This window comes from Cariama cristata, unplaced genomic scaffold (genome assembly GCF_000690535.1).
Source record: "Cariama cristata isolate BGI_N322 unplaced genomic scaffold, ASM69053v1 scaffold3209, whole genome shotgun sequence".
Taxonomy (NCBI): domain Eukaryota; kingdom Metazoa; phylum Chordata; class Aves; order Cariamiformes; family Cariamidae; genus Cariama; species Cariama cristata.
This window is the reverse complement of record NW_009635046.1, coordinates 1,597-28,925: the sequence shown is the minus strand read 5'-3', so window position 1 is coordinate 28,925 and position 27,329 is coordinate 1,597. Positions and strand designations below refer to the sequence as shown.

Genomic DNA, 27,329 nt, shown 5'->3' with positions numbered 1-27,329 from the left:
GTCACAGCCTACCCGTAACAGCTTGGTCCTGAATTTTCACCAAAAAATTGCAAAAGAAATATAAAGTAAAATCTGCACATATGTGTCACTGAAGACACATAAAACATATACACAAGGTTTAACCCTGCTACTCATTCTACATAAGACGTCACCTACAGCTCCAAGAGACTTCAAGCATGGTATATGCCACTAAGAGGAATACTTACTTTTTGGCAGATCTCCAGTGCTTGAAGCTGAAACTGTTCTGCTCCTGTCGTGAGATGGGCTGCTCTCCTCTCTTTCAGTTACAGTTGAGCCTTCAGAAACAGCAGAACCACAAGCTACAGACTCTAGAGCCCCAGAGAACACTGAAGCTGAAAATTCAGAGAATTGTGACTCAGGAATTTTATGACGTCCATTTGGCAATTCACCATTAAACTGTTCATAGGAGCTGCTGTAAGAGTAATCACTTTTTGCATTTGGCTCATCGAGATTATACTCCTCTGGATTTGGACATTCTTCCTCTTCCTCATCTTCATCTTCAATCTGTTGTTCCAATAGGAATGGGCCGTTCACAATATGGCCATTTGTTTTGGGGGATTCTATCCACTTAGGGTCTGTAGGGTCAGTGTTGACAAGTTCCTGCTCAACGTCATCATCTTTTTCAGTGTTTTCCTTCTCTGTGTCTTCTTTTTCATCCTGATCTTCTGTTTCACCTGAAAAATGTCAATGAGCCACACATTAGATCATACATCAACATACTATTTTGAAATTAGACATTCATAATTTTTAACTCTTCAGTAACTACTTGACTTTTGACATATCACACAAGGAAACACTGAGTATCACTGAAATATGTAAAGACCTTAAAATCTAAATTAAAGGTGAAAGAAAGAACTAACAACATTGTTGGATAAAATAAACAATGGGAAGTGGTTCAGGAGGGAACAATTCAGAAGAGAAGACTGTTATGAAGGGAAGACATATAGGGCTTGAGAACAAGCTTTACAAACCTATAACTCAATCCGTGTCAAACAGGGAGTCATCATAGAAGTGGGAAAATTCACAGTAAGAGCAGAACAAAACTAAACTAAACCAGAAGAAAGTCTCAGTATTTATATTTTTATCAGAGTTGGAGAGAGTTAACAAGAAAACCAGGGAAGCCAGAATGAAGCTGGACCATAACAATTACCCTCCAAATCACTGGGACTAAACAAGAATTTTAACAAGACATCTTAAAAATTTTAGTGAAGAAGCTGCAATTATTATTACCTGATAGGATCATTACAACAAACATTGTAACAAGAAGAGGGGAAAGTAATGATGACACTAACTACATAATGTTACAGAATACAAATTCATCTTATTTTTCTTCTGTCTCACCAAGATACTCAGTGATGCCACTTAATGTGGTATGACAACTGACTGTTCTGTTGAATTTTCTATGTGCTCTTTTGTGGGATTTGATAGCTAGATTGCTATTGATGTTTTTCTTCACTTCTACAGTAGGTTTGACTTTTCCTTTTTAGACTTTGTAGTTATGATTTTGCCTACAGGAGAAAATGAAACTTAATGATCTAGGACAGTGTGGAGATTTTGTTCATTGCAGCAGATGCAATGCTGCAATTATTGTGCCCTCTGAAATACTAAATTCAGGGTCAATAAAAGAACGTAATACTAACCATCATCATTTCCAGGTTCTTCATCTACTACCTCTTCTATATCAGCTGTTTTTAGTTTCACTTCTGGGTGGTACTCATCTTCTTGTTCATTTGATGGTACAGATGAGGTTACATTTTCTTCTATTTTTTTCCTCTCAGCTTCTCGCTCTAGTTCTTCTATTTCCTGCAGGCGTTTTTCTAACAGCTCAGCTTGCCTCTTCTGTTTTTTCTTCAGTTTTTTCTTTTTGTTTTTGGATATTTTTCCAACCTGAAATATTAATGCAAACAAAAGGAAACAAACCAAAAAAACCCTGAACAACCATTCAAGGCATCTCACACCAAATTCACTTGCAGCATGATTACTTTTTAATTGAAAATACTGGATGGCAGTTAATATCGTAACTACATTGCTTTTTCCATTTTACTTCAAATCAAGAATGATGTAGGGTTGTATGAGGCAAAAGAAGCTATCAAAATTTTACGCAGTTATACATGTTTTTACATGGCTGTTTATTAGACACAAGAGCAAAATATATCTAAAATGCCATAGTAAAATTCCTATGATCCTATAATCTCGACTAGGCACAGTAACCTTAAATTTCAATCTAGATTAACAGATGACATTGTATGTGGAAGACAGCCTGCTATCATATCTAGTAATTCACACACAAATTTTCTACATGATTTCTCTATATATACAATGCAAGTAATGACCAGCAAAAGTATGCCGAGAAAAATATTATGAGAAAGCCAAAGAGACTGAAAACGGTAAAGAATTTTAAATAAATCCTGTGATGTTCATCTATTTCTCTGTGAAAGGAAAGCATTTTTATTATGCAATTCTGGCCCAAAACATATGAATCACAAACAACAGATGGTCATGATGAGAAGTTTCACATTTCATATAATATAAAGATTGAAAAACTCAGGTACAATAACAAGGAAAAGAAAAATTAACATATCTGAGCTAGGACTGAAAAACTTTCTTATATCTTAACTGAATTCTGACTTCTATTTTTACTATTTGATAAATGAGACTTATCCAGTTTTCATTCATTGTTTAGGTATCACAGTAACAAATCGCCATATAATTCAAAAATAAAGTACAATGAACAAAGGGAAATATTATTTTCTCAAAGGTTTATCTGTAAATCCTGTTATCTTCCAAAGAAGCTATGGGGCAGTCAAAACAGGACAGTTATTTGACAATCCTATTAATTTTCATCCATGTTGTATGCCCACTGAAATTATACAAGTTCTCTATACACAGATGTAGAAAGCAGGTTTGACCTTAGATATTTCTAAACAGCTGTATTATCAGTGGTTATCTGCTATATGTATATGGTAAAAAGATCCTTCAAACCTCATAAAAAACCCTCTCCTTTAAGGCTTTGATGATAAAGGCCCTGAAGTCCTTAAGCTATCTGCACTGCATGATATTTAGTGCATGAACCAATTTTTGTCAGGATTTGAACGGAATGGATTACTCCTTGAGAAATGAAAATGGCAATGCTTAACTTTCTTTGACGTAGCTATAGAATTGTAAGTCTACAAGAGTTTCCATCAGGGAAATACTGTGCTTAAAACTGGTAAGGCAAAGACATTAGAAGAAAAGTGTTCTTTGAAAGATAAACGCATTATTCAAAGGAAGGTTTTAAAAAGGGGAGAGGCTACCAGCAGTCTAATAGCTACTAATACCTACAGAAACACAGAAAATAAGAAAGTTAATTTGAATTATATAACAATACTTACAGGCTTTTGTTGTGGAGCTGTACTCACTAAAAAGAAAAAAAATAAAGATATATTTTTACAAAACCAACTCTATAAAAGCAGAAAGTAGTAGAAATCATATTTAGTCAAGAGTATTTTTACATAAGGTAGTGATTTTTTTTTCCCTCTTTTAAGTCAGATTTTTTACTCTTTACAAGTACCTGCTCCCTGAAATCATTTGATGTCTCCATTAGAGCATCTGGAATTGGAAGCAGCTAGCATCAATTTCTGTTCACTCTGTTGTGGTTCGTGGAGAGTTAATGAAAGTCAGAAAAGAAAGTCTAAATCAGTAAAGAGTGGACAGAAAACATTAAGCGACTGCAGAGTTGTCACACATTAAATGTATGTAGTAGCTGACGGAGCAGGTATAGACTGATTTCAAATAGCTCAGGGAATATCAACAAAGACGACGACTGTGTTGCACTCAACAGAAAAGTCAAATATTCATGTTTCTTTCGTTCGGAACAAGGTACTTTGATTGCCAAGACTGGAGGCATGAAGAAGCACCTATGGCAAAAAGCACACCACCACAGAAAAAGCATCTCCAGCACGGACCTCTTCCTAAGCATCTCTCAGAGGATACCATCAGTGACTAGGTCTGATGAGATTACAATACTAACTGTGGAAATGCACAGAACAGCAACACAAGTCACACACACACAGAGAGACACACCCCGCCCTCAATAATCAAAACCAATAGAAATAACCAAATATGGGAGACAGAGGCAAAGTGGAAGCAAAAAAGAGGAACTGAACAGGGGAGGAGAACCTCTCCTGAACTTCCTTAGACATACAAGCATATGGCAATTAACAAATGCAAAATAAAAAACAGAGACAGTTAAGACTTCAGAGTTCTTTTACAGGTCCAGCTCCTGCTGCTAAGTTCAGGGAAAAAACTGCTTGTGTGCCCCTGAAAGGGCAAGGTTTTAAAAAATATTCTTAATCTTGAGTACCATCACTGCTCTAAAAAGGGAAATTATGCAGAACCTATTCTTGAAATGCTGTGAATAAAACACATCTTCAGCTCCTCTGTGGAAAGCCACAGATTTACTTACAATTTGCTAAGAACAAAGTGTGGTAAGAACTCCATCAATATATTCCTTAAAATAATATTTACTTTAACGTCAGGAAGCAATATAAAGGCTGCCTGAACAAAATCAAGTTACTTCCCACACATATAACATACAGTCTTTAGCTATGGGATTACACATTATGTAAAACTCAATACAATACATTCACAATTTGTAAGATTTTGCATCTTAACATACATAATACTGTGAAATATTTATGAATTTTGACCACAGTATTTGTTCCTGATATAGCAGGTATTTTTATTATAGTGCAGAGATTTTAATCTGTGATATATTTTCTGATAATATTACAAAGGTATTTAAACGTTATTATTTCTTCACTGCCTGTAGCTGATGTGCTCGACTGGCAAATAAATAGCAACCGTGGTACTAAAGATAACTAGAAAAACCACCCTTCCTCCTTGCTTGTCTTTACTGATTGCTGTGAACTTCCTTTACTTTGGTTTCACCTAGCTAAACATAATGTACAGTTCCTATCTAAACTCTTGGCAAGTTTAACATAAAACATTTCACACACAGTGTTAGGGAGAAGGGCTTATCAAGAATTCAGTTAGGTACAAAAAATTCCATTTTCAAGGGTGAAAAACTATGGACTATAAGACTTCTCATTGCATTCTGAGAATAAGTGATGACTGACAAGAATGCAGATAATTTCACAAGGATGCTGATGAACTTGTAATGGAATTAGACACAATTTAGGTAAGATTATTAATTATTGTCAATACTAGAGATGCAAGGCTCCATTGCAGCTAAAACCCAGCCATTACAGCTTGTGGGGTGGGAGGAGAGTAAGTTTATAAATTGATCTTTTTCTGTATCTAGAGACCCCAAAAACTTGAACATGTAAAACTGAGAAGAAAGCATTTCCCTGATAGTTTCCAGAGCATGAATAAGAATTAACCAGACATGCATTTTTCACACTCAATTATTTAAAATGTTAATTTTCATTAAACAAAATATTGTTAGCATTAATATACTGATGGAACTTTACTACATTACATTTAAATTTACGATCATACCTGCTGAGCCAGAGGGGGGAGGAGCACCAGCCTTCTGCCACTCGGTAGCTTCAGCAGCCATTCTACGAACATATGCATCATCCACACACATCAAAATGTTTTCTGGCTTTATATCTGTATGAATGATCTTGCACTTGCTGTGTAGATAATCTAGACCTTGAAGTACCTAATTACAAAATAATTTTTTAAAAATTTATTTTAATTACCCAGGCCAAGCTACATGTATTTATTATGAGTACAGAGATGTCCAGCCAATTGCCTGCAGTCCGTATGTGGCCTGACAGGATAATTTATTTAGCTCATAAACCCTGTTATTGAGACTTCCATGAGTAAGGCGCTGGTTGGATGAATTGTCTTGATGACAGCACCCTGCCTTCAGACTCCCATTTCCCAAGTGCTCTGACCTGCACAAGTGTAAAAAAACTTGATACATCTTCCTTTGAAAAAGGAATTTGGCTGCTCAGTCAGAAAGGCTGGTTCATTGTTTAAAAGATAGTCATTAGAAAAAAACTACTGCAAGTACTACACACTATAACTGAAGTCTGGTTTGTGAATAACCATCTTACAATTGATTACAAAAAAAAGCAAAAATGGAAAGGTGTTGTTGGGATGAAATGCTAACTAGAGTTTTCCTTAGAATGCCAACAGTAATTCAGCTTTTAATGCAACCAAGATGTCACATAGGGATTTGTCTACCTGTATTTGTCACGTGTATTTTTGCACTAGTCTTTCGTACTCTCTGCAGGATAAACTCTACTAGCTCATATCAAGCCGGCATATCCAAAGTCTTAAAAATGCATTCTGGGATGAAAATTAAAACCCGATTTTTGCACAATGAAAAAATTTCTCAAATTCTGACTGGAACAGAAATACAATAGCTTGTGTGATTTTACAATTATTTTAGGTAAGACCTAGGTATGATAAACCGTGGAAGTCAATTATTACAATTACTCAGTATGGAATAATGTAACAGTATAAATCAAGCTACTGCTATGATAATCTACATAAATATTGTAGAAAAGTATCAGCAAGAAAGAAAAAAAAAAAGCAGAAACGTAGTTCACCCCACTTAGACGACTTCTTTCAATTTTTGGAGAATGCTCTACAACTGGAAACAGACCTCCAGGCTCATGAGCACCAGCTACAAGAGCACCCTGCCATTCCAGGCTCATAAATAAATTAGCAAGCTCCTTGCTCTCAGGATCCCTTAAGACACAATGAGCTAAGGTGAACTTTAAAAGCAAAACATGTTGGCTCAAAATACCCCTAACAGATTACGAAGATACTAGTCTATCAGCCAGTACTGAGCTAGTACTGGAACAACTGGTAGGTCCATCCAGCACACAAGGTAGGTCAACAGAAGAGCAGCAGCATGCATATGATATTTACGCTCAGGCTAATGTATCCTAGAAACACCTCAAGTGCATGGCTGTTTCTTCTCCAGTTCTGGAGCCAGACAAGAACAGCAACCATTCTGAAAAGCTTTCTTCATATGCCTATATAAAAACTGTATGTTAACTGCAGCAGGACTCAGCAGCAGTACCAATGATGTACACCTAAAAACGGCTGTGTTCTTGATAATACGGATTCTTTTTCCTGCAGATCAAAAACATGCCAAAGCAACTGAAAAACCATACGTATGTCTCAAAGTAAGAAATGTTAAAGAAAAATTGGTTTACACTGGGTAGTTAGTAAGTGACTTCAAATTTTAAAAGAGGCATTAACAGCAATAGCAACATAAAGATGGATTATAACAGTCTCTCCCCTCCCCCACTACACACCATCTTACAAACTACCACTGAGTGTTTGTAATTCTGAGACCAAGGAAAAAAAAGGATTTCAGAGTACACTAAAGCCATAAACGTTCAGAAGAAAAAAATACCTGTTCCACTGCGATATGCAGAAGTGGAATTTATGTAAAACTAGATTTGGTATCTCCCACTTTAAAAAGATAGCCTTTCCTCCTTTTAAGTAACAGTGTTAGGGTGACAGTTTTGTCTTTAATTTGGCTGAAGAGACTTTTTTGGAAAAAAACAGAAAACAGAATAATTTTTAGAATCCCAGTCAGTTCCATGACTTACCATAAGGACCACTCTGCTAGAATTTTATAATTAGAATGAATGTTCTTAGCTGTCTTAAAATGTGGATCAGACTGCTTCATCATAAAACTGGAAGTAGATTATACCACTAAACCAGTAAGGAAATATACACTACATGGACATGTTTTGCACCGTGCTCTGAGATGATGGAGAACATGGAAAACACTCCTAGTTTTTATTTATTTGTCCACTGAAAAAGGAAAATAATGAAATGGGTAATGTATTGTGGCTCTGAAAAATTATGACAGATCCTGTTACTACGATCAAAAATGTAAATTAGAAGGTTGTGTTTTTTCCCTTGTAAAGGTCACATGGTTAGTTTCACATAAAGAAACTCATAATTTGCAGTTTCTAATTAATATTAACTTCTTTTTCTTTCTTTTTCATTCAAGGAGCTACATCATATTGACCCATTAAACAGACTATTTTGTCTACTACTATATTGAAGATCAAAGCAAAAGTGAAAATTTTCGTTGATCAAATACACAATCCTCATTTCAGCATCAGTTTCAGAACATGATCTCAAAAGAGACTTGATGCTATACATTTTATAATCCAAAGTAAGGATTCCAGAATTAAATAAATGGACACTTCCAATCATCTCCACCGTAAAAAAGGAACTGCAGCAACTAGCCCTTTTTTCAATTCTGTAACATCTTCTCTTGCACGACAGTTCATATAACTACCACAGGGGAAAAAAAAACCTGCTTGAAACCAAAACAGAATTTCTTATTAAGAAACTCAATTCTCAGCTGCATTTTAACATAAACCTAATTTTGTCCCAATGCTCAAAAGTACTTAGAAATTGAAAAAATATTTTCCAAATCATAGCATAAAACATTCCTTTTCAATTGTAGCATGGAATTATAGTACTTTCTGAAACAAAATGGTTCGCTGCACAGTAACAACAATGCAATAATTGAATTGTTTCATATTCAAGTTTCATAAATAAGTTCTTAGAACATGTGTAGCACAAGTTTTGTCTGAGTAGAAGAACAAATAAGGATCTGTAATATCTTTAATAAGATGAACAATCTGGAAGTCTTATCAGTCAATGCTACTCTCACTAGTCCAAACAGTTCATTCCAATGTCACAAAAATTAAACCTTTTTAATCTTTCAGGGCTAACCTATTCTTCTTTTTTCAGGCATCAAGTGTTTGAATTACTTGGAATTTTTACCTTTGCTTACATTCAAAGAGAATTTAGATTGGAAGACTGTGTGATTCAAAGCCTAAGTCATACCAGCTTCAAAGTTGTATCTAAGCTCAAAATCAGACCAGCCTGCTCAGAGCCTTTATCCAGTTCGTTTCTGATTACCTCCTAAGATGCAGACTGCATAACACTGTAGACAACCTGTTCCAGTGCCTGACCACCCTCACTACAAAGAATTTCTTCCTAATATGTAACCAGAACTTCTCTTTTTGAAATTCGTGTACATTGCTTCTTGTCCTATCTCTGTGTATCGACAAGAGAAGTCTGGCTCCATTTTCTCTATCTGTGCTGAAGAGATCAAAAGTTTACCCCCTTATTAGCCTTTTACTCTTAAAATCACACAAACCAGTTCTCCCAAGCCCTCTCATACATCACATGCTGCAGCTCCCTCATCCTCTTCGTGGCCTTTCACTGGACTCACTTCAGGAAGTCAATGTCTTGCATTTGGAGCCCAAAACTGTACAGAGTCCTGAACTACTAAAACAGAACCCTCATTCTGCTACCCACACTCTTGCTAATGTGGCCTACTACATGGTTAGCTTTCATCATCACAGGAGTCCACCACTGACTCGGGTTCAGTTTGTCTACCAGGACCTCTCATGCCAAGCCTGCCATGAGTCTTCACATTTCCAACAAGTTCTTCCTTATTCGTAACTAGTCCAGCAAAGTGCGTCTCCAACTTGTCTCCTTGCTGAGACACAGCTCACGTCATGCTGAGAAATTGTCCTTAACACACTCCAGAAATTTCCTTGACTGCATGTGCCCAACCAGAGCAGATATCAAGGTGGTTAAAAGTCCCCCATAGGAACCAGCTTATTCCAGTTGTCTAAAGAAGGTGCTTCTCATCCACTTTTCAAATTGGCAGCCTATAGCAGGTCCACACCATGACATCACCCTTGTTGGTCTCCCCTCTGACCCTGACCCATTCTACAGCAAAGATTCAAACATTTAAGCTCAACTCCTCTTCCCTGGTCATCCTTTCTAAAGTGCCTTTATCAGGCTACTGCTGCTATCTGAGCTATCCCACCACACCTTTGCATTCACAATGTGGTAATACCTCTGCGACCACGTATGGATTTCTAATTCCTGTCCTTTGCTCCCCATACCGCATTCATTTGTATGTGCCACTTGAGTCTGGTCCCCCAGTCATGATGATTAGAGAAAGCACTGAGAGCCTCCCCCATAATTCTGTCTTTCACTCCCCTGTCCTTGCTGACCCCACTTCTCACTAGTTTGTGGTTACCATCCCTGAAGATCCCACCTGAAAGTCCTTCTCTGCCAGGTTACAGGAGCCTGATGGCAAAGATACTGTGAAGCTGGGTTCAGAAGTTCTCACCTTCCTTCTGAAAAGTGGTTTTTTTCAGCTTGGATCCATTCAGTGGTCTGGCTTACAGCTTGTTTCTATGAACAGGCAGTGTAACTGAGGTAAGAGTAAACTGCAGCAGGGAGCTCCTAAACCTGGCTTTGCTGCTAAACCCGGTATATCAAGAAATTACATTGTAATTTCTCAAGTTTGGCCAAACCCCAGGACAACGGTGCAACCAAAGCAAAAACATTCCAAACAAAAAAATTATGTTTACTGAAAACAGTGGATATTTATATGCATGTGTAATACAAATACACACATTCCCACTTCTTAGCAGGCAGCTCAGTTCGGCTGGAGCTACAACAATAATTACAGAGAAAGTAATCACTTCAACAGATCACTTATTAATAAAATAGAGGTAATGTTGATGAAAAGCAATACAAGTTACTTAAGTGCTAAAACACTTCATTTGTCATTTGTAGGTATTAACTGCACATAGATTAATAGTATGTACAAAATCACAAATATATATATATGATTCTTCCTTGCTGAGACACTATTGCTCCTTAAGATCACCTCTCAGCAATTTGGTTTTCATAGTATAGCAAAAGAACATATTTTGAAAGAACATATCCCAGTGAAATGTTCTGAACTGTTTCATCTTGTTAACCTTCTGACTCTACAAAAACTTAAATACAGACAGACAACAATTTGTCAAAGAACAGTTTTTTCCTTTAGAACCTATTTTTCAGAGATACATTTTTTGTTTGGTTTTATAATAATATATTATTTCCCACTGTTCTGATGTTTTATTTTCTAGAAGATCTTATTAAGCAGCATGATGCGTCAACCAAAACTGCAACTGAATATGAATATCCTTACATCTATGAAAAAGACTCATTGTTTCAACTTTTTATTTTCTAAAGCAGCTCAGGAAATTCCCTTCTCAGTGGGAAATCTTAATTTAAAGAACAACAAAAAACCCAAAAACCTAGCATGCAGAAACGCAGGCTATCCAGAAAGATGTTCTTGCAAAACCCCCCGGGATTACCAATAAAATTATCTTAGATATTCACTAGTAAGAGTTCAGTTGAAATATCCTCATTCTAACCTTCAAACTGTTAACAATAGTGGAAAAACCCAATTAAAATATCAACAAATCTTACCTGTCGAATTATACTTTTTACACAACGGATGGGAAGGCCTTGATAATTGGACTTGATTATCCATTTTAGGAGATGATGTCCAAGTACTTCAAAGACCATACAGACATCTGGGATTTAATTAAGGATAATTTCCAAATAAACTTGTTGATGAGATCAACACAAATGTTTGTTTGCATACTGGCTAAAGCAATCATCACCCTGTTTAGAGGGAAAACAGTTCCCCCTAAAATGAGCAGAACATGGTATATGCTTTGGTACTACATTTCAATTATATATAAACACATACAAAAACAGTGCCCAAATGTAGAACAAATTAAAACAACACACTTTAATTATGCAAATCTTGTCAGTTATTTCTATATGTTAACAATAGTATTAGGATGAAAAATGAAATAGGTAATTATAAAAAAATAACTATTTCATTTTTGTTTTCTTTGAAACAGTTAAAAGTACTGATTTGGCCTATTATCTCTAGTTTCTAATAAATTGAAATTATATTAATAGAAGGTTTTAACAACAAAAGTCTGCAGGAACAGTGTTTTAGAAAATTAACCACACTAAGTATCTTTTTGATTAGGCTCAATTAAGAATCACTTGACAACAAAGACTAAAGTATTAAGAGAATGGATCTCTTACCACCTACAATTCTAACTGTAGAGAATACTGGCAATCATGAAAAAACTCAGGAACAAAGAAAATGTGGAAATCAGAAGCAAGATGCAAAAAACACAATGCCAAGAAATTTAATTTGACTCAGCGTCTATTATCGGCCAGCAACAGAGGCCAATAGTAGATGATCAGGGAAGAGTATTAGGAAAAAATCATGTAGGAACTTCCAGTGATTTGCGGTTCAAGAGCTTCCTAAGTTAGAGATTCTACGCTTAATATACCTTAGTAGGTTATCTTTCTAGTCAGAAAATATTCAGATATTCAAGTTAATTTTAAGTTTTATCATCCACAGCATTCCGGTAAGAAATTATACAATTTGACTATACTGAGTTAATCCTCAGACATAAGCTGGGAATAACCTTAATGTCCCTGGAAATCAGAAAGAATGTTAAAATCTTAACTACATGATACTATAACCTTGCAAAGAACAATGTAATACAAGTAACAGAAAATGAATTATTCGACAGATACTGCAGGAAAATCTCAATGGATTAAATTACACTGTACCTCAGAGACCATTAATAGGGAACTACACTGTTAGGGGAGAAATCTTACCTAACTCCTCTAAGTTTCATTAACTAGAGTCTTGGCAATGATCTTTGAGTCACTGTCCTAACTTGTGTCAAAATGAGACTTACCTTGCCTATTGGTCTATCCCTTTACATTCGTCTCAAGTACCTACCCTAAACCTAACTGATGTTTTAAAATCTACATCCCCTATGCTGGAGTTAGACCAAAGTTAAAAGGTCTCAAGACTGGTCCAAGCATATTGTGAAGAACTGTAACATTCTGATTGCTACTACCTGTTCATCTCACTTCGTGTTTAATTCCTGTATTAGAGGAGACAGTGAATAGTCATTTCCCAATCGTATCAATCAAGTCTACTCAGAATATTACAAAACTCTGTTTCACTCAGAAGAGGAAACAGTCTTGGTTACTTTACCACACAAGCATCCAATGAATCAGTCAGTTGTAAAGCACACTGCCATCAAAAAGGATGAGTAGAGCACATTAGCTCTGCAAGGCTTATTAACTTAGCCCACACAGTAAGTTGCAATGCTACAGCAACACAGATTTCAGAAAGACAGGACACTGCAGCTTTCAGAAATGAAATTTAGGACACCCGCCCACAGTCCTTCAGACCACTGCTGCTGCAGACTCTCCAACGCACATTCCTGCCATTCCTTGCACTTACGGAAGTGCTAAGCCTTGCCAGTAACCAGAATAGGGAAGTGAATAGCTGAGAGGCAAGGGAGGGCACAGAGAAGGAAGATGTAAGGTGGAATAGCAGAGGCAGACAAAGAGAGGGAAGGCCACAAGAAAGAGAAGTGATGTCTACCTGAAAAAAAGACTGCAACATTTTGCTGGGAGGACTCAGCCAAACTCAAGGCGTGCTTAGTACTAGGGACACAACTGGGATAGGGAGAACACATACTGGAGGTTCAGTGTTTGGAATAGGTATGCAAAAACGTGACTGTTGTCTGATTTACCATCCTGACCTGAAAAACATTAACTTTAAGCCAGACTGCCCATTACAAAGAGTCTGGGAAAAGCTGTGCATTAACTATTAGGAAACCGGCCTTGCAAGCCCCAGGATCTTCCTACAGCACCAACATCCTGACAGATGAGTATGTCCAAAAACAACTCCAGCAAAAATAAACCTGAATCCTACCCAGCAGACATGCCTCTTCCAAAACACTCTTTGAAGCAGTTTGGGGAATATCTGAAAGAGGGAAACTGAGCAGAACATCAAAAGTGAGAGCAAACATAGCATTCATTAATCAGCTGACAGGCTTAAGTACTTAAAACTGTTATTTCTTGATTAAAATGCTACCTGTAACTATCTATCTATCTACACACATTACAGGAGCATTTAGAAATCTGATGAGGGTTAAAGACTAGTTAAGCTAAATGAAATAAGGTTCTGGTACCAACACAGCACGCTTCTGGATTGGCAGCAATTAGGCTCTATGGCATTTAATTAACGCTGTATATTCTTTGGAGATAAATTTATTACAATTATTATAATGTCTGACTGTGTTGGGAATGTTTCCTTCTTTATTTTTTCACTTGTCTCTCCAAATGCTTGTTTCATTATGAGACTATCTGAACCTTTTATTAAAAAAATGCTACACTCAAGTAAACATTTATTAAGGCTCTAATAAATCTACAGTGCAGATAAACACAGTAATTTACACTTACTGAAAACAAAGTGACCAAGTTCAGGAATTCTGTTATTTCCTGAGAAAATCATAATTGCAATCTTTTTAAAATATACAAATAACTACAAAAATTATCATTCTAGTGTGGTATAACACACATTGTTAAAATCCCTCTGTGTATAAACACTTATTACAGCTCCTAGGAGGAAGATGACTGTTTTCAGACACGCAGTGCAGGCCAGTGGCTCTACACGTTCTCAGCTCTGTGCCACACGGTTCTTGACAAGTTTCCCTGTTTGGAAGTTCCACAACATTCTGTGATATTAGCCATCCAAAGGATTCACCCACCACTCTTCTGTCTTGCTTTAACTTTTAAATGTATTCCATAACCAATAATCAAGCCTCTATGAAGCATATGTTGTTTTAATTTACAGTCAAGGAACAGATATTTAGTGACTTGCCCAAAAGAAGCTGGAAACGACAGAGCATGGAAAAACTCTCAAATTACTGCATTTCTCTCAACCTGTTCAACTCAGTAACACTAGTGTAGCACTAATACGGCATTTTTAAAATGGAAACAAATAGCAGCAAAATGTTAAAATCAGTTACCTGCTCCCTCCCAACAGAACCTGCACCAAATATTATCTTCCCTAGAAGATAAAAAAGGAGTTGATCAAATAATCAATGCCACCAACCACTGCCCAAATAAGCAATGCAACTCAGGATGCACAAGCTGTTCACAAGAAAACCCAAAGCATAAGACACTTATAGTATCATATTTTCACTGGTGGTCAGAACTTTGACAGACTTCCAGCTGTAATTTAAATTTGAGTCCAGTATCAGTCCATCCTGTCTACTGTACCGTTCTGAAAAATGTACTTCTCAGTAAGGCAGGAACATTTGCCTTCCACATAAAAGAACTTCTTACTGCCAGAGTTTTCAACATGAAGATAAAACTGAAACAGAATAAATCACTATCAGCTGTCCAGTTTTAATCTGCTAACACAAAGCTGTCTAACCCTTATTTTTCACTAGTACATGGTCTCTTTGGTTTTGTCAATTTAAGTGCTGTATTTCAAAAAGATTAAGTTTGGATATGCTTTCAAAACATTATCACTAACAAAATTTACTCTTCACACTTAGAAATGACTCTTGCCTTTAATACAGATGTATGTGTACACGTGAATCTTAGCAATTTCAGAACGTTATTGGGAAAATGTTGTGTTAAACAGACTTATTTCTATGTATAGTTATGAATGTATTTTCTTATTCCCTATTTCATGCTAGTGTTTTACAATCAAAACAGTAAGTCAAAATTTCTGATTTCTAAAAATAACTTCAATTATTCTTTAATTGTACAGCTGTCATCTCCAGACCTGAAGTGCTTTGGTCACATTATTGTTTTGTGAACATAGTTAGACAAAATATGAGATATTTATAAAATACTTCTTAATAAGCATCTCAGTTCATAAATTAAAACCTGTTTTTTGTAGCACAACAGCAGTACCAAGAAACCCTAACCAGGGTTCTTTGCCTCACTGTGTTAAGCAATCTCCTTGACCACAAACCATTTATATTCAGGTTGAAATGACTCCTGGCAACTGTATGGTTTATTTTAATTCATTTTAATTTGATTATAAAACCTAGGAAAAAAGCAGACTATACTAACTTCACCTACATTTAAGCAGCTTTCTACCATGGTAGCAAACCACTGAAGCAACCAGGAAACAAATCAAAATGGGACAGAGGGAAAGCAGATAAGATGCCATTCTATAACTGAGAATACTTGTCCCCACACTCTCATTCTCACTTATCACAAACCCAAAGGCTTCAAAACCCATGTCAAGAGACAGATGGTTAGGATGAAAACTGCTTGCACACTTGTCCCTGAAAGGATGCTTTCTAGTGGGCATTTAGATATACTGACAGTCACCTGCTAGATTTCTCTATCCTACAGGATGATGGTTGGTGAAGAGCATCCTAACCTGATCTGCTGAAGACTGAATGCACATCACCAAAATCAACTTAGTGTTAAGCTCTCTAGAGCAGGAACTGTATCTTGCATACACATAAATACCAGCTGTAACAGTAAATGAAAGCACAGTAATGTAATAAGCTGCTAAAACATCTAATATAATTAGCAAGGATAACTCACTTTAGCTCAACTCTAAAATCAAATATATTCATAGATCCAAAATTTTCCCTGAGAACCATCAGTCATTTTCCTTTACCTCTCTCATGGTTTTTGTTTTGGTTTGGTTTTTGTTTGTTTTTTTGTTTTTTGTTTTTTTTTAAAGGAAGCATCTACAGGTAAAGCTTTAAAACCTTTGCAAAAAGAGAGGTTAACACCTGGCCAAAAGAGGATCACACAAACAAGAGAAGAATCTCCATGCCCTCACACTTCCCACAAGAAAATAGAAACCAGCTTCTTCAGGACAGACACTTTCTTTCTCTTTACTAGTCTAGAGCAAATCATATTTCCTGTAAGCCTCAGTAACTATAAATCTTTTCAGTAAAATACCCGGTTTTAAGTAAATTATCTATCTCTAGTTCTAGCAGACCATAATAGAATTCATGGGAATTTTTTTTATTTTGCATTGTGTTTAGAAAAGCTAAGCTATTTTCACTCCAGTGACTGCATTACACACTGGACTACTCTGCATCTACCTATATTTTGGTGTTTCTACATTAAATATTTAAAGTAAGACTAACTGGAAAAAAGCCAGAACTAAATGCTTACTTATCTCAGTAGATTATTTTTAATGAAGATGCCATGTTTTAAAAAGGATACGAATTCCATTCATTCCAGAAATTTTGAAGTCATCAATTAGCTGTACAACCATATCCTTGTTGGGATCATTAGGGTCACTTTCACGAACCTAAACCAAGAATGTAAACACTGACACTTTAGGAAAAAATTCACTTTAAAAATACCTATTAGTTAGCTTTCTACATGAAGTTAACATCATTCTGGAGCTTCAGAAATCATGGTAACACATAATAAGCCAGCTACTTAGAAAAAAAAAAATATGTAAAAAAGTTTAAAAACAGTATTCTGCCACATTTTAAAAATTCATTATTACTATTATCAGTGGTATTAAGCACTGTATTGCATGAGTGATACTTACACATTTGAGCAATTTTATTTCATCCAAGGCTGTCTCTGTATAATGCTGGGCACTTTTTACAACTTTCATTGCAACAAATCTTTTCCCCCTTGAAAAGAACAAAAACATTTTCAATGCATATTCTGAGCTAAAAATAGACATACTTTGAAGGTTGGGAAATTTTTAAACAGAATATTTTATAATCTAATATATTCTGACAGAAAACACTGGAATTACACTTAAAAACAACTTTTAACAATATTCTGTTAACAGTCTGATTTATTGAATATTTTGTCTCCTTGTTCCTAATGTCTTTAAAAGAGGAATTGGTTACATACTTTATCATTCAATCAAGTTATAATTGTATTTTTTCATTAAAGATACAACAGAAATAAAAACATTAGCTTACTCTCACATGTTCAAGAGAACATGCAAATTCAATAAGCAAAGCTAATTTGTCAAAAAAAACAGAGTTACACTTATTTTCTGAGAGCTTTTATAAACTGTACCCTTAAACAAGAGCAAAGTAAGACTGCAGGCATCTTTCTGCATAAAAAGATAGCAAACATTTACATAACTTTATCATGCATGTAAAACAAAAGTTACTGCAAACAAAATAAAGTAACATATTAAGAAAAAAGTGAATGGAAATAAATAGTTTTCTTACTGCATATCCCAGCATAGCCAGACTGTAGAGAAGTGTCCCCATCCTAACTTTCTAATAACATGATACCGGCCATTGAAAAGATCACCAATTTTCACTGGATGATAGCCTCCTTTTACGAAAAAAAAAAGTAGAAAAAGAATATTCAGAAAGCAAACAATAATTCACAGGTTTTCAAGTAATTATTGTAGCATATATTTTCCATTTTGAATTGTCCTGTACTATAAATAGGAAATCTAAAGAAAATTGTACTCTAGTGTTAAAAATTCTGCCTTACTTGGCCTGAAGGGAAAAAACACATGTCCTGTAACTACTGTAGAGTTTATTCACCCTTCTCTCTTATGGCTTTTATTTGTGGTAATATTACCATCTGTTCTCTATTTCCCCAGGCTTATCTTCCACTTCACAGAGAATACAGGAAAGATCTACATTATTCCTTTATCATATCATCAAGGAAGAAATTCTTCACCATGAGGGTGGTGAGGCACTGGAACAGGCTGCCCAGAGAAGCTGTGGATACCACATCCCTGGAAGTGTTCAAGGCCAGGCTGGATGGGGCTTTGAGCAGCCTGGTCTGGTGGAAGATGTCCCTGTTCACGGCAGGGGGGTTGGAACTAGATGGTCTTTAAGGTCCATTCCAACCCAAACCATTTTATGATTCTGTATTTGAAGCTTCTCCAGTCAACATATTTTGGATGATTGCAGAATCTCAATAGACATTGTTTTAATTCCCATTTGCTTTCTACTAATAAAGGCAGCAACAAAATACTTTCTGAGAAAATGTTAAGAACAATGCAGACTTTATCGATGCTCTTCTGCTTGGCTCCTGACCCACAGCAGCAATGCATTCTTCTCATGTCTGAGGTTTTTACAGTGAGGAAGAAGAGAGAGCAGGCAGCTACAGGCTTTGTCTGAACTGCTTTTTAATCACCGAAGTCTGCAGTCCTTACACCACCACACAGGTCCTCAAAAGCCCCATTAGGCAGAAAGGCCAACAGGACAGACCAGGCTGGAGCTGAAGTTTCTAGGCAGTGGGAGGAAGTGTAATGAAGCTTTCTATTTCCTTCATATTTTAAGAGGTATTCTTTCTCCCAGTCAAACACAGCGAAGACAGTGATCACACAAGATCATTATTCAGACCTTAACACACTAATAATAACATCTACAATGTTGCCTAAATTGCAAACAAATAATCAAGCTGCACTGTGCAACCCTCCAGGACATCACCGGCAGCAGACTCAGAGCAGCTGTCAAGGAATCACTTCTTTGGCTCTTTCTGGTACTTCATAATGTCACACACAACTGTGTCAAGGCAGGGTCCCCAGTTATTGAATATTCTGCTTAAAATGAGGAAAACCTCAGACTACTTTCTCTAAGTTGCTATATTTGTTTTGAAATCCCCTGAAAATCTTGTTAGAACTGGTGCCCAGTTAAGACAACAATGTGAACTCATCAGGTAATTCCCTGGATTTAAAACAGGGACTTCTCTCTTATCTCCTTTTTATTGGTGGAACAGTGACATCAAATCTGGATATATCTATATCCTTTCTTTGCTAATAGCATCTTTTGCTTTAACAGAAGGTTCAAAAGTTTAGTTGTGAACTTTTCTCAAATGCTTCCAGAGCAGATTAATGAATTTAACAGTTGTACGATAGAATTATAAAGATTACATATTCAACAGAACGATAACGCTTAAATAATTTTGCTTTAATAAAGTATTGCTTTAGATGTTGGTATGTCTAAACTGAAACTCTAAAACACACACAGCTTTGATATTTGTATGTTGAGGTGTAACTTCAAGCTCAGCAGAGAGCAGACACTCGCTGGTTTGTTCACAGCCTCAACCCAAAGCCAACCCATCTGACATGGCTGCAGCTGCCCAGGCTCCCGCACGTAATACCGCTGGCAGAGACTCCCAACAGCTCAGGCCAGAGCACCAGGGAAGCCGCACTCACAAGTATTCGCCTCGGCAGGGGCCAGTCTGAAGCATGACAGCAACAAACAACTTCAGATGGGCAGCACAAGTCTCGCCTCTATACAGCGCTGACCTCACGTACCTCCCTGCCCACCTGCCTCCCAGTCTGTACCACTGCAGAGGGTCAAGCGTGTTCACCAGGTACAGGAATGAGTCTGACGTGCATGGGTAGCATGGACAGACACTCAGTGCAGCCTCAGCTCTCCCAGCCTAGCAGTAAAGAAGGTGTTGAAGTTTCATCTTTTCCATTAAAATTTTGCACAAATCTATGAAGCCCCAGATACGAGAACAACCTTTAAACTTTTAACCCATGAGAACTGTATACTTACTATCACACACAATATTTAATTTCACAAATCATTAGGTATACAGACACCAACACTTTCAGTTGAAAAAGAGCAAAGGAAAAAGAAGACCCTAGTTGAGGAGTAGTACAGGGCATTACAGAAGGAGAGACACATACAGACCCAGCCTAGGACTAAGTCCCAGGACTCCCCCTTGGGGGAAAACCTCCCCTCCATCACTGGGAAGGCAATGTTCGTGAAAAGCTGCCAGGACAACCCACCTAGCAACCCAAAAAGACACCTTCATTTCCACTGCTGAATTTTGTCAACCTCAATAAGAATGCTCAACATTGCCAAGTGGGAATTCTTACTTTCCAAAGAAAAAACAGATCACTTTTGGAACACCTGACCAGATTTACACTCCAGCAAAAGAGGGGGGACACACAATTACTGAGAGTAAGTGTTGACTATTATGCTGTCCACTTCATTTGCAAAAAGAAACAGTATCAGCCATATACGAAGCCCACATCTATTGCAGCTTCATTATGACAGAAATTTTGCTGAATAAATTCACATACACAAATCCACACTGATAGAAATATTAAAAACAAAACTAAATTTTAATTTAATTGTCTATTTAACCATCCTTGCAGTAACAGCTGATAAAAATACTTAAAAAGCTGAATAAATATAATCATAATTTAAGACAGCTATTGACTGGCTTAAAACAAAAAAAAAATTGTAACTCTTTGGTAAATTCTTTCCATAAAACTCTACCCAGGATGATGAAGTGATAGATGTGAGTGGAAGGTGAAGAGAACATACAGCAATTCTACATTTCCATTACTGAAAATGTTGCATTTGTGAAATGAATCAAGTCTGCTGACCTGACAGCAAAAATTACATAAAACGTTTCCACATAATTCACTATTACGGTATCATTTCTTCTGATTTGAGTTTTGTCCTGCATGTATGCTTGCATGAAAACAGTGAGAAGTATGAAACATTATTCTCTGTATAACCATTATTCCTTTGCAAACAGATATAATTAGAAAAACTGAAAAGTATTTAATATCTATTTTTAACATGTCTCTATGGTTTGCAAATAGATTTTAAAATTCAACAATACAAATATTTCTGGAACGTTTTACAATTTTCCTAAACATACAGTCCTATTAAATCATTCCTTAACAGTTATATGACTTCAGATATATATGAAAACACTCAGAATTCACGCAGTCCTTTGCACTGCCAGAAGGGTATAAGTGGGCCCTCAAGCATATAAAACAATGTCCAGAAGTAATTTTTTCACACTAAACAAAACATTTGCTTTTTAAACATGTTAACAACATAATACTCAAAGGTGAAGAATTTAAATACAGGTAAACATATGTTCCTAGGAATAGTTCAGGTAAACAAGTGCCTTCTAAGTCTGCCTCTCTGCAGATAGCTTTTGGCATACTTGTGCTTCAAAGAGTCAAAAATAACCAAAAACTTGGGATAGTTTCTTCCATCACAGATAGGAGAGAGAACACCCTACAGAGGAAACCAAAGACACCAAAGTCAAGTTAATAAACCAGGGGTTGATGAGTTATTTTAGTAAAATCTACATACTGCAAGAATAACAATACTATATATGCAAAAGCCATGTTATTTTGGTCCCTACAGCACTGTCATAACTAATTATAGCAATACATCAGCATATGCTACAGACACCAACAGCGGTAGCACATTCTCTGGGTATATATACTTCACAAGATACTTTCTACTGTCCTATGCCACAACAGGAGCAGTTTTGTAAATAATTGATTACTGTTCCTATACACGTTACTCCCTGATTATTCATGTCAGCAACACGTTCATTTACAGGTTGTGGACAACCAGGTAACAACATGCTTAGTTAAATGCATTTTAAAAACTGATGTCATCCTATGATGAATGTAATTATTTAAATTCTTCACAATATAGAAAGTATTTCTAAATAGTAGTAACAGGAAAGCATCTATGCAAAATTAATGGGTTGAGAAAAATGACGTACTTTTGGAAAAACAATATCGGTATTTGAAAATATACAATGTATAAGTGGCACTGCTGATAATGTAACAAAAAAACCTGTTGTGCTATTCACTGCAGCACACACAGAAAAAAAAAAAGTCTCTCTCACAGCTAGCTAGCTAGCTACATGCACTCAAGAAAGAGGGTCAGAAAAATGAGATCCTTATTCCTAAATGTCTCCTGAATGTATTGGTAATTGTAGAGGGCTAGTTCTATGTTTGTATAGGGAATTATTCCCTTTGTGAACTGGGTGAATGGGAGATATCTCCGGGGGGCAAAGAAGATGATCAGAGAAGCAAAGAATTCCAATTACATCCATGACACAACAGGCTCTTGAAAAAAAATCTCCAAGCATTTCAAGGCCTTTCAGAAGAGAAGAAAAACTAGCTTCACTGTCTAAGTACCCCTTAAAAAATCACGTAGTTGGACTTTTGATATTTCTATAAAGATTTGAAAAGCATTTAATGTAAATTCAGTGACACCACCAGAAGTCACTTCGCAGTTTTAAACAGGCCCTGGAGGAAGCCCCAGGGGAAGAGGTTAGTCTGCTTTAAACCGATGGCTGTTAGTTGTCTCTTTCACATCAAGTCCCAATTCAAACTTATCCAATTTCCTCATTAAAAATACTACTATGATTATTTACTAACCACCATGTAATGTGAAGATGTGAGCCCAGCACATAGTAGTATATCCTTAAAAATAAAAAATACAAAAAAAAAATTAGTATAAAAAATACCCTGGCAATGGGAAGTACAGTTAACAGATAAAAATGTTGAATTCATTAAAAGAATTCATTATACAATCCTTCATCAAAATTGTCCCCCTGTGAAATTTCAGATGGGGCTTGTGAACAGATGAAGCATGCTCTGTGCCTCACTCAAAAATCCCAGGAGATTGGCATTTTGGAGATAAAATTAGGAAGAGACGAGACACCCCAGTACTAAATGATAATTTCCAAATATTTGTCTTCCACTCTGTAAGTAAAGGTAAGGTCATCCAAAACAGAAGAGCACATTCAAACTAATAAAACACCTCTCAGAAAAAAATGGAAATAATGTATCTAAAACCCACCCCTGGAATTCTTTACCAACTAACTTATTCATTCCCCATTATCGAATATAAAACAAACAAACAGCAAGTCTTTATATGGCCTCAGGTCAGCCCAATCTGGCCATTTGATTCAGATTGTTATGGTGACGGTACCTTGAGTTCAACCCCAGCAGACTAAAAGAAGGAAACATACTGATCAGTCTGACAGTAAATTATGGTCAGAAAATAGGTAAAACATCTACTGGAGCAACAAAAGCACTGTTCTCAGAGGAATAAATAACGATTATGACATCCAAATGAACCAAAGCTTGAACCATGTTTAATATACTTCCATCAGTTCAGGACTTCAAGACCAGAGGAATTCAGAAGAACCTTTAAGCGTACAGAAGTTTCTTTTAATTTTTCAGGAAACTTGTAAGCATCCTCAGTGTAACATGTAGTTCATTTAAAGAGCATGCAGTTCTCACTACTGACTTGCTATAACCACAGAGTCTCTAGTTGAACAGGTAACTTATAAGCAGGCTGTAAACTTAAGAATATTATTTTGTTTGGTTTGTGATCTAGCTTCTCCAGATGGTGACATTTTGCAAGAGATACTCGAACACAGACAACAATGGATTGTTTGAAATTAAATGCAGCCCTTACTTCAGGGAAGAATTAAGTGGGTGCCTTGAAACACTTAATCTTAAGGAATTAGATGTTTACAAGTAAACAGATGTTTAAACAACAGATCCTCACTCATTGGTGGAAGATGTTATAGATACCAAAAGAGTTATCTTAAGGAACAAATGTGGTGTAACAGAAATGATAAAAAACAAAACCAAAAACCAAACATGCTTTAGCAACATGTTTTTCTTTTCCCTGCTGCAGACTTCAATGTTCAGTTTCAGTTTACTGTTTGGTTTTCACTATTGGTACCCTTAAACCACTTAAACATTTGAAATAGCACATATTAATAAAACTTCTCACACCAAAATGAAACAGTCACTTTCAATTGTTAAATCTGAAAATACAAAACACTTCTTCCAGGCTGGGAGAGGGGATTCTTAAAATAGCAATTTCCAGACTTACATAGAAACTTCTGATTAAGAAGACCTCATCATATTTGACACAGAAAGTGTTTCTTGATATGAAGAATACAGAACACCACATATAGTCAATGTGCATATGGTATTTCTTGGCTGTTCAAAACCATTAATCTGAAGTGATAAAACTTTGATGTTTCCTAAAGTAAATTTATATCCTTGAATTCTACTACAACAGGTAACCCAAAGTTGATAGACCTGTTATTTGTGATTTTTCATGTAAGTACTGTATACATTTTACCCTAAGGGGAACAGACTTGCAACTTTAGCAGTGACATTAAAACAAACGTAAGTATGTACACTGCAGTCATGTGTTTTTATGCATTTAATGATATTAATATAAGCAACTACAAAAACTAAGGAAATTAAGAGCTAAAATGAAGATGCACAGAGCCTCATACAATGCTGAGGGCTGTGAAAGACACGTGAAAAAGAAGCATGTATATCTCGGGCTGGTCCAGGTGAGAGAAGAAGGGGGAAAAAAAGATACACATTAAAAAATAAATGTAGTTGATGTTGTTAAAGGCATCAAGGCATTTTAGAACCTTTTGGAGTGTGGGAGGGGTTGTTTTGGTTTCGGTGCTATTGTTTCTCTTATAACTAACAACAATCAAGAAAAGTTTCTTCTCTATTCTTATAATTAGGACATCAGGAACAAAACAGGGATGCAATGCTTGTATATTTATTGCAAAATGTATAAATAAGCTATAGCTAACAGAAAAAGTAAAGCTGAAGACAGTTGTGCATCTGGGCTTGAAATGAGCAGTCGCTCATAATTCCTGTATAAATTCCGTAAATAAAGATCAGGTCTTTAAAAACCTCCCAAGAACCAGAGTTAAGACTCACATGACAATGTTTACCCTCATTGACACTGCTGAATTGCACAGACCTTTACAGTAATCTGCAGGATCCTCTTGCTCCTCATCGTCAGATCCTAAAATCTCCTCCTCTGGCTCTGGTGGGGTGGGCTCCGGTAGGGGTGGAGGTGGGGGCGGGGGTGGAGGTGGAGGTGCAGAGGGAGCTTTCTGTTGAGGCTCTGGCCTGAAAATGAAAGAGAGCGCACACTTAGTAAAGAGCTTCCTCACAAGGGTAACCAAGCCCTTCAGTGTGGAGGAAGAATCACCTTGGGAAATACCAGTGAAGAGTGTCTCACTTACATTCTCACTGTCAGCTTTCATATTACCTGTGGGACCCTAGGAAGGCATGGACAGAGATGCACCTGACCAGACCAAAAGTAGGTCTCAACTGAATTTGGACTTACTCATTGGAACAGCTTGCAAAAATACATATGTAAGTATATAACCAGATACGGACAAGCTTTTAGAATTCCTGATGAGCAAATGAAATGTCATACCTATCTTCTTGAGCATGATTGAGAAGTATTTTTCAGAGAATATCAAGTTATTCAAAAGCCTCTGCCTGCTAGCTGAAGGAAGAAAGATCTCATTAATACACAGCAAGAAATAAATTTTCTAGTGACACTGACCCGAACCAGATGACTTAATGTAGTTCTCATCTATAGCTGCTGCCTAGACTATGGAAAGTTGTATTAGTATACAAAATACTGAAAACAGATATTAGGAAGTAAGAGAGAAAAATTACTCTTCCTAGGTAGCCTACAATGCACTCCCAGAACACACAGAGCATGCTTTAACATGCACTAATTGAAAAAAAAAACAAACAAAACCAAACCACCAAAACCCAATACTGCCAACCAAGACATGTTTTTCTGACTGTCTTGCATTTCCACTTTAGAAAAAACAAAAAAATGAAGTATGTTTCATATCCTGTTCCGAGAAAGGCTGTACTTGGTATTTCTAAACACCTACAAATTACTCACATTTCTGAGTATTTTCCATACACACAAAAAATTAAATCCAGGGTTGAAGAATACCTGTTTGTCAAATAATTAAGGAAGTCTTCTCCAAACAGGTCGATGCTGTTATTTTTTGTATGCATACTTCATACAAATAAAAATATACTTGCCAAATAATACACTTGAAAAATACATTTGCAAAGTAACTTAAAGCATTTGTGCCATCAAAAGCTGCCATAATTTGCCTTTATATCTACTTCGAAACTAAGCTGTCTGAAAAACACCATATTAACAGCATGTTGTCATTCATACAATTAAAAAAATAGAAATCTGTAATTTGTTAATTTTTCAGCTCCAAAAATTTAGATTCAATTGCTTCCTTGATCATGAGTAAAAACTGTATTTATGTTTATCCCACTCCTATAGTCCTGTTCCTTGTAACTCCCACTACCACTTTTCCTTTCTATACACTGCAATTGTTCAAGATAGAGCATTTGGAGTCAAAGAGTACACAGTTGGTCAGAAATAAATTCCACCAGCAACATGCACCGCCTGCACAGCAGCTGCTATTATGTCTTTGCTTTAAAGGACAGCACTGGAAGTTGCATGCATATCAAATCTATCTGTCTCCTACCCTTTTCAGGTAACAACATTCTTCTCTCCATTCAGTAAATGGTCAGACTTTAAAAGGAATATTTGGAACTATTTATTAATGAAACAAGTTATGATGAGAAATCTACCCAAATAAATAAATGAATGGAATTTTTAACCATGTCAAGTTTAGGATAGGAAAGAAGAGATAGAAAGGATCTATTTGTAGGACAAATAATAAATATGTTTGCACCCGCTCCTCCTTACAGAGATTATGCTTTTTTTTGCCTTTATCTTTCCTCTTTTGTTCCCAACAGATGTCTCTATATTGTACATTGTGAGGAAAGTAAACCAATACAGCAAATGGAAGGTACAGCACATTCTCCAACCAGTTAATCTTACTACACGTTAGATTAACGGCCTTCCAACAGCCTGGTTGCACGGTGTCAGCAAGCTGACGGCCCCCACGTCTGGTCTGATGTTGGCAGAAAGCTTTCATCAAACAAATCATAGTGTAAGGATGTACACTACAAACCTTGAAACTTCATCTGCTGGGCACAAGACCAT

At 36.4% G+C, this 27,329-nt stretch overlaps 1 protein-coding gene across 1 annotated transcript; it reads right to left on the bottom strand.

The window, feature by feature from the left end:
- Nucleotides 1–206: 206 nt before the first annotated feature.
- Nucleotides 207–27,329, bottom strand: LOC104155358 (SRSF protein kinase 2; the record flags this gene model as incomplete). The annotated part of the gene is made up of 10 exons (XM_009707359.1): nt 27,298–27,329; nt 25,245–25,396; nt 17,910–18,018; nt 17,264–17,351; nt 16,927–17,014; nt 11,305–11,411; nt 5,521–5,686; nt 3,393–3,418; nt 1,662–1,908; nt 207–695 (listed from the first exon to the last, which is right to left on the bottom strand). Coding segments are annotated over exons 1-10 (1,504 nt in total), but the record flags the coding sequence as incomplete, so codon positions are not given.